Source organism: Blennius ocellaris (assembly GCF_963422515.1).
Source record: "Blennius ocellaris genome assembly, chromosome: 11".
NCBI classification, from domain to species: domain Eukaryota; kingdom Metazoa; phylum Chordata; class Actinopteri; order Blenniiformes; family Blenniidae; genus Blennius; species Blennius ocellaris.
In genome coordinates, this window is record NC_137660.1 from 12,401,584 (window position 1) to 12,413,603 (window position 12,020).

Genomic DNA, 12,020 nt, shown 5'->3' on the forward strand with positions numbered 1-12,020 from the left:
ACACGCCTGATTTACACCATTTAATCATCAATAATAAATAGATTGTCTATTTGTCTATATTGGAGTGAGGGGTGGGGCACGTTGGCGCAGTGGTCAGCACTCTGGCCTCACAGTGAGAACGTTATGGGTTGAAATACCATGTGTTTGCACACAGTGACATTTGCCCTCAGACTGTGCACATACAGATCAGGCTGTGTACATGGTTTTTGCTTGTTAAAAAGGAAACATCTGTAAACACTTTTTTTTATAATAGATGATGTACTTTGTGCCAGTGTGACATGTATTGGGGTTTTGGAGAACATGTAACCTGTGCCTAGAAAGATTTGGGATATAGACAAATATTTATAGAATGAAATGCAATATTTTAGACTATTATTCTTAGGAATTGTGGCGAACGTGTTACTAAATGAACATGGACAATCACGACAAAACAGCAATCACAAATTAGAAGATCGCATTTTTCAGAGCTAAAGAAATGTACCTTTTTTGGCCATATAAGTATCCCGTTGATATATAACTTTATGTGTACAGAATCCTGATATAAGATATGAAATCAAGTAGTCAGCTTACAAGCTGGGAATTGAATGGCGAATACAAAATCCTCTACTCTGCTCTTCTATGGACTGTACTCGGTACATACACCGACCCGAGTCAGCATCTCCCCTGCTACAAACCTGTATGTGTGCTCAAACATTAAAACCATCTCTCAATATAACGCGATTCAGCACAGTACTGCTGTACACTTCAGCGTCCTCAGTGAACAAAGGGTTGATTCAATCATATTATATCTCATAAAAAAAAAAAAAAGAAAGAAATTGTGAAGGTATTACAATTCTATTATGACTTGTGGACACTTCTTACATCACTCAATGAGGTACCCTTTTATTCTGCACCATGGCGACACCCTCATATGTGCAGCCGGCTCATGTCGAGCTATCTTCAGCTACAAGAAGAACAAGAAATCCCACAGCAGATGGTCTTGCCTCCACAGAGGCCTGATCCCAACATCTTGCAGTCAGAGTGAGATAACATGAAGAGACAGAAGCTGCTTCTACCTCTGAGACCATTTAAACCTTCACAAGAGCAGCGGTAACCTCTCTAAAAGAAGCCTGGAACAACCTTCCTACCTGCCACCTTCAAAAGATGCTAAATTGAACATCGGCTGGATTTACTATTTTTCGCACATTATTGAAAATAAAACCACGACTCTAAAAAGATCTAACGTGACAATACTTTTTCAAAGCATATCACTGTGAGATGAAGAAAGTGTGTCTCTCATCTATTAGCTATAGGATCAGGGGGAGGGCGACACCCATGTGGACGCCGTCGCTGACGCCTCAGAGCCTTGTCATTTATCTCTTACCTCCTTTGTGGCCAACGCACCATTTTTCATCTCTACATCTTTGCCGCCCTTTTTTTCTTTCATGCCTCTGTCATGCATTATTTCTCATCGTTGCAGCCTATCTTTCAATTGACTTTCTTCTCCTCTCTTTTCCTCCTTCGACCACCAACATGCCCGACAGCTCAACATCCACTAGTCCGCCCTGGACCCTGGCTGCCAGCGAGGTCCGAGAGAACCATAAAGCCAGCGCTCACTCTGACTCCTACTGACCACAGTAGAGAAAGGGGAGAAAAACGATGGAGGAAGACAGAGAGGTGGGCTGCAGGCCTGTATACTTTCATTAGAGGATAGCCTTGATCACGGATGCCTTTGAGGGAATTGAACGCCAGCCTACACCCACGCACACGCAGCATGTGGGCACAGGCTGCACATGTACGTGCACAGACAGAAAGATGCAGTGACAAAAAAAAAACTGAAAAAAAGCAATCCTGTGTGCTTATGGAGAATCTGAAGGGCACCTATACAGTATGACACAGTTAAGTCGCACTCACACACATCAGAGCAATCAGCCAAGCCACTGACAGGGTACTAATTTAAGGCCCAGACTCAGTCCGGGTGAAAGAGAAGCAGAACTGGGTTATGGATAGAACCTGATTAAAAATACATCACAGGCCGTCTGCGCTGCCGAGACCGTGAGCGGGCAGACGACAGGCTGCGAGTTCTGGGCTCGGCGAGGAACGCAGCCACTGTCTGACCTACATCTGCTGAACTGAGTCGAGCCGCAAAACACAACTGCACGGAGGTGGCGTCAGAAAAAATACCGTTCGTCTCTCGTCAGTCACCCGCTTTGTCCTGGCTCGCCCTGCAGCCACTCAGTTGTCTCCCTGCGGGGGCTCTTAAACACTTAAAGAATAACCAACTTTAATTTTTCAAAGGAGGAATTCTCCCTCGCACAAAACGGTGACGTTATGCAACCATCAGCCGGAACATTACGACCACTGGCTGGCGACACGAATAAGAGCGACTGTCGTTATTGTGAGACTGGGAGGGATTTATTGGGCAGGAAGTGAACATTGTGTCCTCAATGCTGATGTGTTCGACGCAGGAGAAATGACATTTAGAGGATTTCACCGAGTTTGATAAGGGGCAGATTGTGATGGCTCGATGAGCCAAAGCATCTTTAAAACGGCACTACAAAACTCTTTTGAGGTGTTTGTGGTGCAGGCCATTTTCAGTATCAATGAAAAGGCAGTAAAAATGGTGAAACACAGTCAGAGTGCACGCTGGTCCGCTCCCATAGTCGAGCTGCTGCGTCTCAAACTGCTTCAGGCGTTAATGCCACTTCTGATAGAAAAGGTGCAGCGAAGCTTGTTGAGTATAGACAAAACGCAAAAAGGGTACCGACGCAGTACTGATGTAGGTTTACTTTGGTTGATTTTACGTGCGGAGCTATATTTGTCTCATATTTTCTTTTTGTTGTTGTAAAGTGGCCTCGTGTCACACTGTCACAGTATAATCTCATGATAGTCCAAATGACATAAAAGTAAACAATTATCAGCAAGAGCAAGAAATACAAAGTGAAACATATAAGCTATTTATCCTTCAGTGCCACATGTTACATTTTCTTCAGTACTCAAGCATTTACAGGTCTGGAATTAAAAAGGTCTTATACAGAGTCTAGCTATACAGTTGGTTTCAACCTTTTAAAAAAAAAAAATGCAGTATAGCTGGGCTACCGTTAATACTGTTAATGTCCTTGTTTCAAAATGCAATAATCCATCCGATGAACATGTGTCTACTTGAGAAATAATGTAAAGTGTCCACTTGTGGCCGTACATATTATCGTTCCCTCCATCAGGCTTTGCTCTTGGGTCTCTTCTTTTTTCTTCTCTTTACATTTCCATGGATTTCTTGGTTTTTTTTGACATATTTTCTCTTTTCCTACCGCTCAGTCCCTTTTGATATCATTGACCTTTTCTTTAATCTCCCCTGCTTTGCTATGATAAAGCACAAGGTGTTCTCTTTGCCTATGGAGCGCGCACACACACACACACACACACACACACACACACACACACACACACACACACACACACACACACACACACACACACACACACACACACACACACACACACACACACACACACACACACACACACACACACACACACACACACACACACACACACACACACACACACACACACACACACACACAAGCCAAGGACACTCTCCGGCCTTCCTCTGACTGCGAAGCTTTCAATGGCCTTTTTATACACGTTTGACTGGAAACTGGTATTAACCTACTGGCAATTTCTGAGGTACAATGCATGGAATGAGTCACACACAGGTAATTAGCTAATTCACAGAAATTATTTTGACATTGTTCAAGTCCATTGGGCATTTAAATGGACCTGAGTAGATTCACAGTTACAGAATGTGTAAATTCAGAATGACTTTTAGAAAAAAGTGTTCGGTAATGAATGACTCACCAGAAGAGCAAATGTACTTACAAATACTGAAAGAGCTAAAATTGGAAAACGTGACAAGATCGTCTCAGCTGGCATACTGCGCCTCACATTTGAGACTGAGAATAAGTGAGAACGGAGTTCACCTACCATCCGGACATGGTAAAGTCACGATACAACATCCTCTTCCCCACCTCCTTTCTCTGCACTCTCCTCGGGAACTCCAGATGTGTAAACTCGTTCCCGAGTAACTGGGGCTGCATGTAAGCCTTTGATATGAAAAGAAAAACACAAAGATAAGAGGATCGACTGGTCCAAGGGATAGGAAAAACAATTCCATAGTCTGCTAGGCTGACACAAAGGAGACGGGGCTAAGCGTAGCCTTCGTCTCAACAGGAGGGGAGGTCAGCTCAGCTAACATCTGACAGCTGTGCTCCCTAAGAAAAGTTTACTCTTACCAAGAACTGCAGCCGCTGTCTCTCTGACTCCGGCGTGAACTCCGCCGACATGGGGACGACTTCGCCAGCCCGGATAATGATGGCTCTGAGGGAGAGATCATAACGGACACGGTCAGTCCTGCTGGCCGCAGGGCACGAGGAGGTGAGTGTCAGAAACGTGTTGTGCATAGGTCACACTTGTTCAGTGTGTGTGTGTGTGTGTGTGTGTGTGTGTGTGTGTGTGTGTGTGTGTGAGGGCGAGTATATCACACCTGCTGTCCCCAGCGTTCCCAACATAGAGTTTCCCAAGTAAATAGACGATCACGAGTGCAGTGCATCCTCCTGAGATGTTGTAGACCGCCTTCTCCTTTTCTATCTGTACATCCTAACAAACGAAGAAACACAGACATTTCAAGACTTTTTCCAAACAAAGTATCAATCGGCGAACAATTCATTGTCAGCCGTCATACGAGTTAACACAAGAAATAACAATTCAGAAAAACCAATTGTTTTTATTCATGTAAACATGTTAACAGTCAGAAGTGTTGGAGTAGAACATCATGATAACTGCATCTATCATCCTTTCATACATAAAACCCAAAGTGCTTTTACAGTTTATGTATGAAAGAAGAAAAAAACATTAAAATGTCATATCATCACTTCAATATTAGTTCAAATAGACTACAGCAAATGACAATATAAGACACACACAAAAAAAGAATAAAATACAATTTTAGTGAAATTGAACAACCAACCACCAAGCACTGTATCTTTACCTACTGTATTTAAAGATGTAATGCATAATGTTCTTCATAGCTTAAAACGAACTGTTTGAAAGTGTCTCTGGTCACATAAGGGGCCGTAGGACATCCATTATTCGATAATGGATGTCATTAAGTATGTAGTGAAGAACTGTGATGATGACATGATTTACCATCAATACAAACACTGAGGTATAAAAGAATGCCTTCATCATGTTTCACTGCAGTTTTTGTTTCAGAAGCAAAGTGGTTTGTTTTGACTTGGACATTTTTATTGTCAATTTTCCTCAATCTTTGGGCTTCTGATTCGTCGTGGCTCCCAGATATGGAATAATTAAACCTCTCATGTAATAATTTTTGCAAAAATTGCAAATTGTGAATTAATATTGATTGTTTAACATTAAATCATTTATTGCTGCTCAGTCAGTCTGTTACAATATTTATATTGTGCATGTTGAGATCACAAGCCCAATAAATTTGCAGTACACTGTGCGGCCCGGGTCACTGAAAATATTACTTGCCAAGAACGTCAGTGATCTGAAGCCGTCACCGCTACACATTTTACTGTCTTCAAACACTGATCTCCCACCTGCGGCAAGCTGGCCTCCCTCTTCCCCTGCTGGTTGATTTCTATTGATCAGCTCTAGAGAGACTCCTCCCCTACCGAGGCACTGTGGGGGCTTCCTGTGTGAACAGGAAGGAACGGCAGCAGGCGCACAGACCACTACTTAGAAGGGCCAACGCCACAATGCAACCGCAAAATCTACAGCACAACAACAAAAATACACAATGCAAATGCAAAGACTGCAACGCAAGAGCACAGCAGTCAGAAGAAGGGGTTTTGTTTCCCGGGGGGGGGGGGGGGGGGGGGGGGGGGGCACACAATATTTTCTGACGGAACTATAGGCGATGGAGGGTAGAGCATGTACATAACTGTTTCAACAAAGTGAACAACATTGTTGATTTCTGAACATGACGACATTAATCATATTGTCGAGCAGCAGTTTGTTTGTGTGTGTGTGTGTTTTCTTTTAACTACCATTTCATTAAACTCTCTAGTAATTAAAACAGTCCTTCAGAAAATACTGACACTGCAAACAAAGCCTGTTCTTCCGACCACTGCACGTTTTCCATTTTGGCTTTTGCCTCGTGGCTTTTTGTGGTTGCGTTGGCCATTCGGTGCCACCGTAACTACCCCCCTACCCCAGAGACATTTACAGCTCTATCGTAAAGAACCTCACCCACCATGCACATGTCCCCTTGTCCCTGAGGTCCTCTGGAAGGAGGAACGGACTCTGAAATAGACTACAAATAAAACTGACAGCTTCCTTGTATTTATTTTGTATGGCCAGCGAGAGATGACACAAATCTGTTGCGTTCATCCATTCACACATGTATCAACGGTGACAGCTACCATTCGAAGTCCTGGCATACCTCTAGAGACATCTTTGAGTTTAGTGTCTTGACAAAAGGACATTGTGACACATCACCAGGGTGAGAAGGAGGATCGAACTGCCAACCCTGGTAGTGGAAGACACACATCTTTATCCACCTTAATGGTTAAAACCTGCCATGATGTTTTTATTAATTATAGCGCCGTAATGAATTCATTCATCAGGAGTCAAGCAGCAATAAAACAGACTGCAAACCAAAAGGAGAGGAGAAAGTTTTTGAGGGACTGCTGGTTATTACACCAGTTAATTAGGCCAGATTAATTTGGTGCTAATTAAACCAAAAATGATTTGAAGAAAGCCACACTATCAGTCCATTAATTAGATGAATAATTAACCTGTCACTGAATTAATCAAGGCGGTAACATAAATTTGAGTCGAGCTGCTCAGACTACATTTAACCCCTTCACGCTCTCGCTGGCTGTTGTCGTAAGGCCCGCTGGTAATGGCTCCTCGGGGGCTTTCAAGTGCAAAAACACTTCCTGTGCGTGTGTGTGTGTGTGTGTGTGTGTGTGTGTGTGTGTGTGTGTGTGTGTGTGTGTGTGTGTGTGTGTGTGTGTGTGAGAGAGAGAGAGAGAGAGCCCCTCAGGCGCCTCATTCACATCCCTTCATCACGATCAACAGATTGAGCGTAAATGTTAGCAAACACATTTGAGTCCATCTTCTGCATGTTTTCCCATGAGTGATGTACTTCTCCAGTCCCCCCCCCCCCCCTCTCCCCCCCCCCACCCTTCCACCCTGCTCTGCTGTTCACAGCCCCCATCGAGGAGCAGCTCTGGCAGTATGGGCACGGCTCTGGATGCCACAGTGAGTGGAAGGATCTCTAATGGAGACTGTCGATTGTGGCGTGTGCACTGATGTGGGTGCATCACTGCTGACAGACACTAGTGTTTGGGGGGGGGGGGGGGGGGGGGGGGGGGGGGGGTCGAGGAGGGTGTAACTAATGTGTCCTTCACCTTCGATGAATTATAAATATATTGGAAGCCATACATATTTATTGATACCGCATGCTGCAGGGAAGCCTTCAATAATGAAAATGTCTGCATAAACATCCACACCTTTCTCTGCTGTGCTTCACCCAGGAAAACCCAAACAAATGAGCCGAGAGGAGAAAAAACAAAAACTGAAAAAATGCAGAGCAGAAGAAGAGGAAGCAGAGGGAGATGTAAAATGCTCAAACAAACATGTCCAATTCCACCAAACAGCCATCACTGCCATCCAAAGGGCCAGAGCGGTTTGTGCACGTCTTGCAATCTTTATTTCTTCCCAGGAAAGTCGGGCAAGGACTCAAGGAAAACAAGAACAATCCAATTCCCTGCCGGTTATGCATCGTGTCACCGAACCAGTAATTAGAACAAAAAAATATATATAATTGACTCTAATGGAGTAATCATCCTGTGAATAAAACCCCCCAAAAATCTAATCTGCCGTTTGAACAAGGACAATACGAACGGAAATAATTATGTTCCACTCAAATAAACTCAGAGGGGAGAAGAAAGTGAGGGACAGCATACAGATAAACTATAATACTGATAAATTAATGTTTTTGCTATAGCGCTAAGGAGTATTAGTACATTATGATAATGTCTAGAATTAACCGAACATTTTTCCACTTAATCCTGAACTAGTTGATGTTTTTGAGGAGAAATAAATCCACACCTTCTTAAGCTAACAGCATGAATGTCATAATACAGCTTGTATTTGATCAATGGTCTTTTTCTGTGTCTATAAATTTAACTTATGACTTTGTGCCTCAATATCCTGTCTTCCTCAGTGTTTCTCTTCCGTCTAATGTAAGGCTCTGTGTAACACCACCTCATGATGAGACAGCCACCTTCCACTGATCTTTCAGCTCGGGTCTCAGCGTTGTGTTAAGTCCAACTTAAACTTTGAGACACGAAACTATCGTGGGCCAGTTTGCCCATTTTTTCTTTTTTCGTACAGCCCTGCTTCAGTGCGTCCTCTCCCCGTGCTGTTTACATCGTGTTCCATACAAAGAGCCTGAAGCTGTGCAGCCTAAAAGCAGCCAATACATCAAGAAACAGCAAAGGGGCAGGAAATGTTGGAAAAGATGGAATACCAAGGTAATAGACAGCAGAGCAGGTAATTAACTGAATTAATCTTTTTGTTTCGTGGCTTTTTTTTTTTTTTTTTGACAAATTACCCAAAGAGGTCTTATATCAGGTGTTTTAAAAGTGTGAAATTCTTGCAGAAACATCTCGTCTACTCTGATAATGAGCTTCAAAAAGAGTCAATGAGAAACACAAAGACACTTAAACACTCATATACATCCCAATATTGTCAAAATTCATAAACTACCACCAATTAAGCAACTGGTTGCTTTTTCTGTCATGATTTCAACTTGGTGCTAAACCCTATTTAGAAATATAAAAACACTGATTCTAGTTTTGACATTATTTTATTAGAAACTGTAAAAAACTAATTTTTTTCAAACAATTCAATGAGCCTAAACCTGAGACAAGAGGTTATGAGCTATACCTCACTAATCGGGTCTGACTGACAAATACATACCCGCTTTTTTTCAGACCAGTTGATAAATGTTACTAAATGAGCAAAGCCTGAATCTCACAAGCAGCCACACAAAGTACTACGGATTACAACCAAACTCCGGGTCACTGCTTTAAGATAAACCTTTTGGGAAACATGAAAAAAAAATCTGTTCAAAAGCAGTTTTCAAAGTTTTATTAAAAACAAGAATCTCAAGAAGCTCACTTCAGTTCAAGGTTTAAAGTGCTATTCTGGTTGTTTATGGTATTTATGAAAAAAGAAAAACTTTCAAAACACTTCCACTGATTCACATTAGATTGAGTCGTGAGGCACACACACAGTGATTAGAGGTCAAGTTACAGCCTCAACAATTGTTCGCCGGATCGCTCTCACACCCACAGACTGAAGGCGGCAGGTCGTACAAGTAAATGTTTCACAGTCCCGAGGGTCACATGAGGCCAGTGAGCTCATCGTCTCTCATTTCTGTCCTGGATCAACACGCAGCTCAGCTGATAAGCCGCTGTCTCCAAGCGACACGCTGCCTTTCGGTATTTACACCTCTCTGAGTGTTTATCGGGGGGGGGGGGGATTGTTGGCAGTCCCTGGCTTTTCCACAGGGACGCTGCCAGTCCGACCAGAATTAAAGGGCCGCTCCAGATCCTCGATAAACTCAGAGATGGTGCTTTCGAGGGGTGCCAGACCTTCCCAAGACTCCCTGACACTTTTAATTTTCATCGAGAATGAGCTTCATTAAAAAAAACAACACTGGAGGCTTTAGGGGTGAGATTCTGCCACAAACGACCCTTGGGTGGTTATGCAAAGGCAGGCAGTACTTTACTTCGAGAGAAAATATTCAAATCTGGGATATTTGACTCTTCATAAATGATTGCTGGCAATAACATCTAATGAACAGCAGCTGTTGAAATATGTGTTTGCTGTAATTACAGTCCATAGTAGGACAGAAATCATGACTTGGAAGTCTTGATATTGCAAAAAAGTTGAGAGAAACAAAGTTGAGCATTGACACACGGCTGTGACAACACTACTGATAACTACGTTTTGTGCAGACACAGTTAGCATTGCTACAGTTATCACATATGTTACTTTATAAAAACTCCCATTTACTGGATGAAGAACAACTCATTGGACCTTGTAACAACCAATAATGTAATAGTGGCCAACAAAGTAATATGATATTTGAGCCAGTATTGCAATGCTTTTTTTTTCTTTTGCAATAATATATTATATTACTACATGAATTGAGTAGTAAATATAATAATTATAGCCAATAATGAACATGAATAGGGCTGGATTTATTTGATTTTTATGCAGTTTGCTCATGAAAAAGTTATAGTGGATGGGATGGTCGTCATATTTCATTCACTGGGGAGACGTACTCTGCAACACTCAATAAAGGTTGTAAAAAAAATCTTATACTATTTTATCACATTATTGCCATTATTACATTGAAAATGACCAAAATGTTTACACTTATTGGCAGATAATCCATTATTACAATTGTTACAATCTTTCAATAAACCCATTTGAATGTGTTGGGGGGGCTGGTGAGTAGTCCTTTGCCCCCCCCACCCCCCATGTGTCTGGGTGAGTGTGCATCACTCAGGCAGCTGCTTAAAAAGAAGTGATTCTTTCTTGTACGTCTCGGTAATGAACACAATCCGCCAAAATTCTCTCTCAAACATATTGGAAAGTACCAGTGGACCAGATGACACACTGCCACTCCTCTCAGCTTGCACACTGGCGATTCTCACAGTTTGGCCAATTTCAAGTCTCTTTCTCTGCTGAAGCGTTGGACGTGGGTTCGGATCCCTCGCCTCTAGTGACTCGTGGACTGCAGCACAGAAATGAAAGACAGCGATGATATCCAATTCGCTGGGTTTGACCGTGCACATTAGGTGTTTGTTGGTTTCTTGTTGCATGAATTATTCACATTATCGTTAAAAAAAGAAGGGGAAGTGTCCTATTGTATGATGACGATTACCTGCTGAATCAATGAACAACATGGAGATGAGAAACTGCCTCAAAAATAAACTAAATCCCGAACTCATTCAATCCTCCTGACAGCAACATTAAATATGCCTGACTGCCAGTCGCGTCAATATTGGCTTTAATGTGCCTGTGGCGTTAAATCAACACGTGCTTAACTTTAGAAGAGCTGTGTGCTGCTGCCGACGTGTCGGTACGAGTTGCTCTTGTCGTTACTTGACAGATGTGATTCTCCCAACAGGTGTTGAAAAGTGCATCCGGCTTTCTGGAGCATGTGTGGATGAGCACTTTTAGCTGGAACTACTGGACTGTATTAATGGTTCGTAACAAGATTTGACTCCTTACTAACTGAGGGAACTTCATGTATGATGAAACAGCTGCTGCTTGAAAGAAGGACATTTTGAAATCCAGCAATTTTTTTTTAAGGTTATTTTAAAGGTTGACTTTTAACCACCAAGACTTTTTAAAATCACAAAAGTAGTGAATTAACAACTGTTATGCGAGTATATTAAAATCTATGGGTTTAGTGTAAAATTGGCCAACATCATACATTTCATGATTTATTGATGAAAGATGTGTGCAAATGAGATGAGAATCTTGTTGATGCATCTCATTCATTAATTGCGGCCCTGCAAATGCAACATATTATTTGACACAAAGGTTAATAAATGTTAATTCAATGTTTCTTTTTCACACGATTTATGAACTCAGTGATCAAATATGTTGACACATTTTGTCTGATCCCCAAAATAAACCCGTCAATCAGGTGACACAGAGCAGCAAGTAGAAGGAAAAAATTGGCTTTTCCAAAGCAAAGTGGTGAAAACACACCAGTGTTTGTCAATATGTGAGGAATTTAAAGCAGAATTGTGATTTTTCATGACTTTCACACATTTCTACACAAGCAGCAGCTTTATAACTTGTTATTCACAGGTGACTTTTGCAACACCAACAAAAAAAAACTACCTGGTTTGTGCATTAACTCCATTTTAAAGAAGCAACTATAGTGACTATATCTAGTTATAAGTTACAACTAGTTAAGT

The 12,020-nt window shown here is 42.0% G+C and overlaps 1 protein-coding gene across 1 annotated transcript in view; it reads right to left on the minus strand.

Annotated features, from left to right (window-relative positions):
- The window catches only part of ppm1h (protein phosphatase, Mg2+/Mn2+ dependent, 1H), a gene marked incomplete at its 5' end in the record, with an annotated part of 40,004 nt that overhangs the window by 10,305 nt on the left and 17,679 nt on the right, over positions 1-12,020 (minus strand). The window contains 3 exons of the mRNA XM_080504405.1: positions 3,964-4,082; positions 4,272-4,356; positions 4,523-4,635. Of these exons, the coding sequence (XP_080360531.1) occupies positions 3,964-4,082; positions 4,272-4,356; positions 4,523-4,635 (317 nt within the window). The remainder of the gene's footprint in view (positions 1-3,963; positions 4,083-4,271; positions 4,357-4,522; positions 4,636-12,020) is intronic.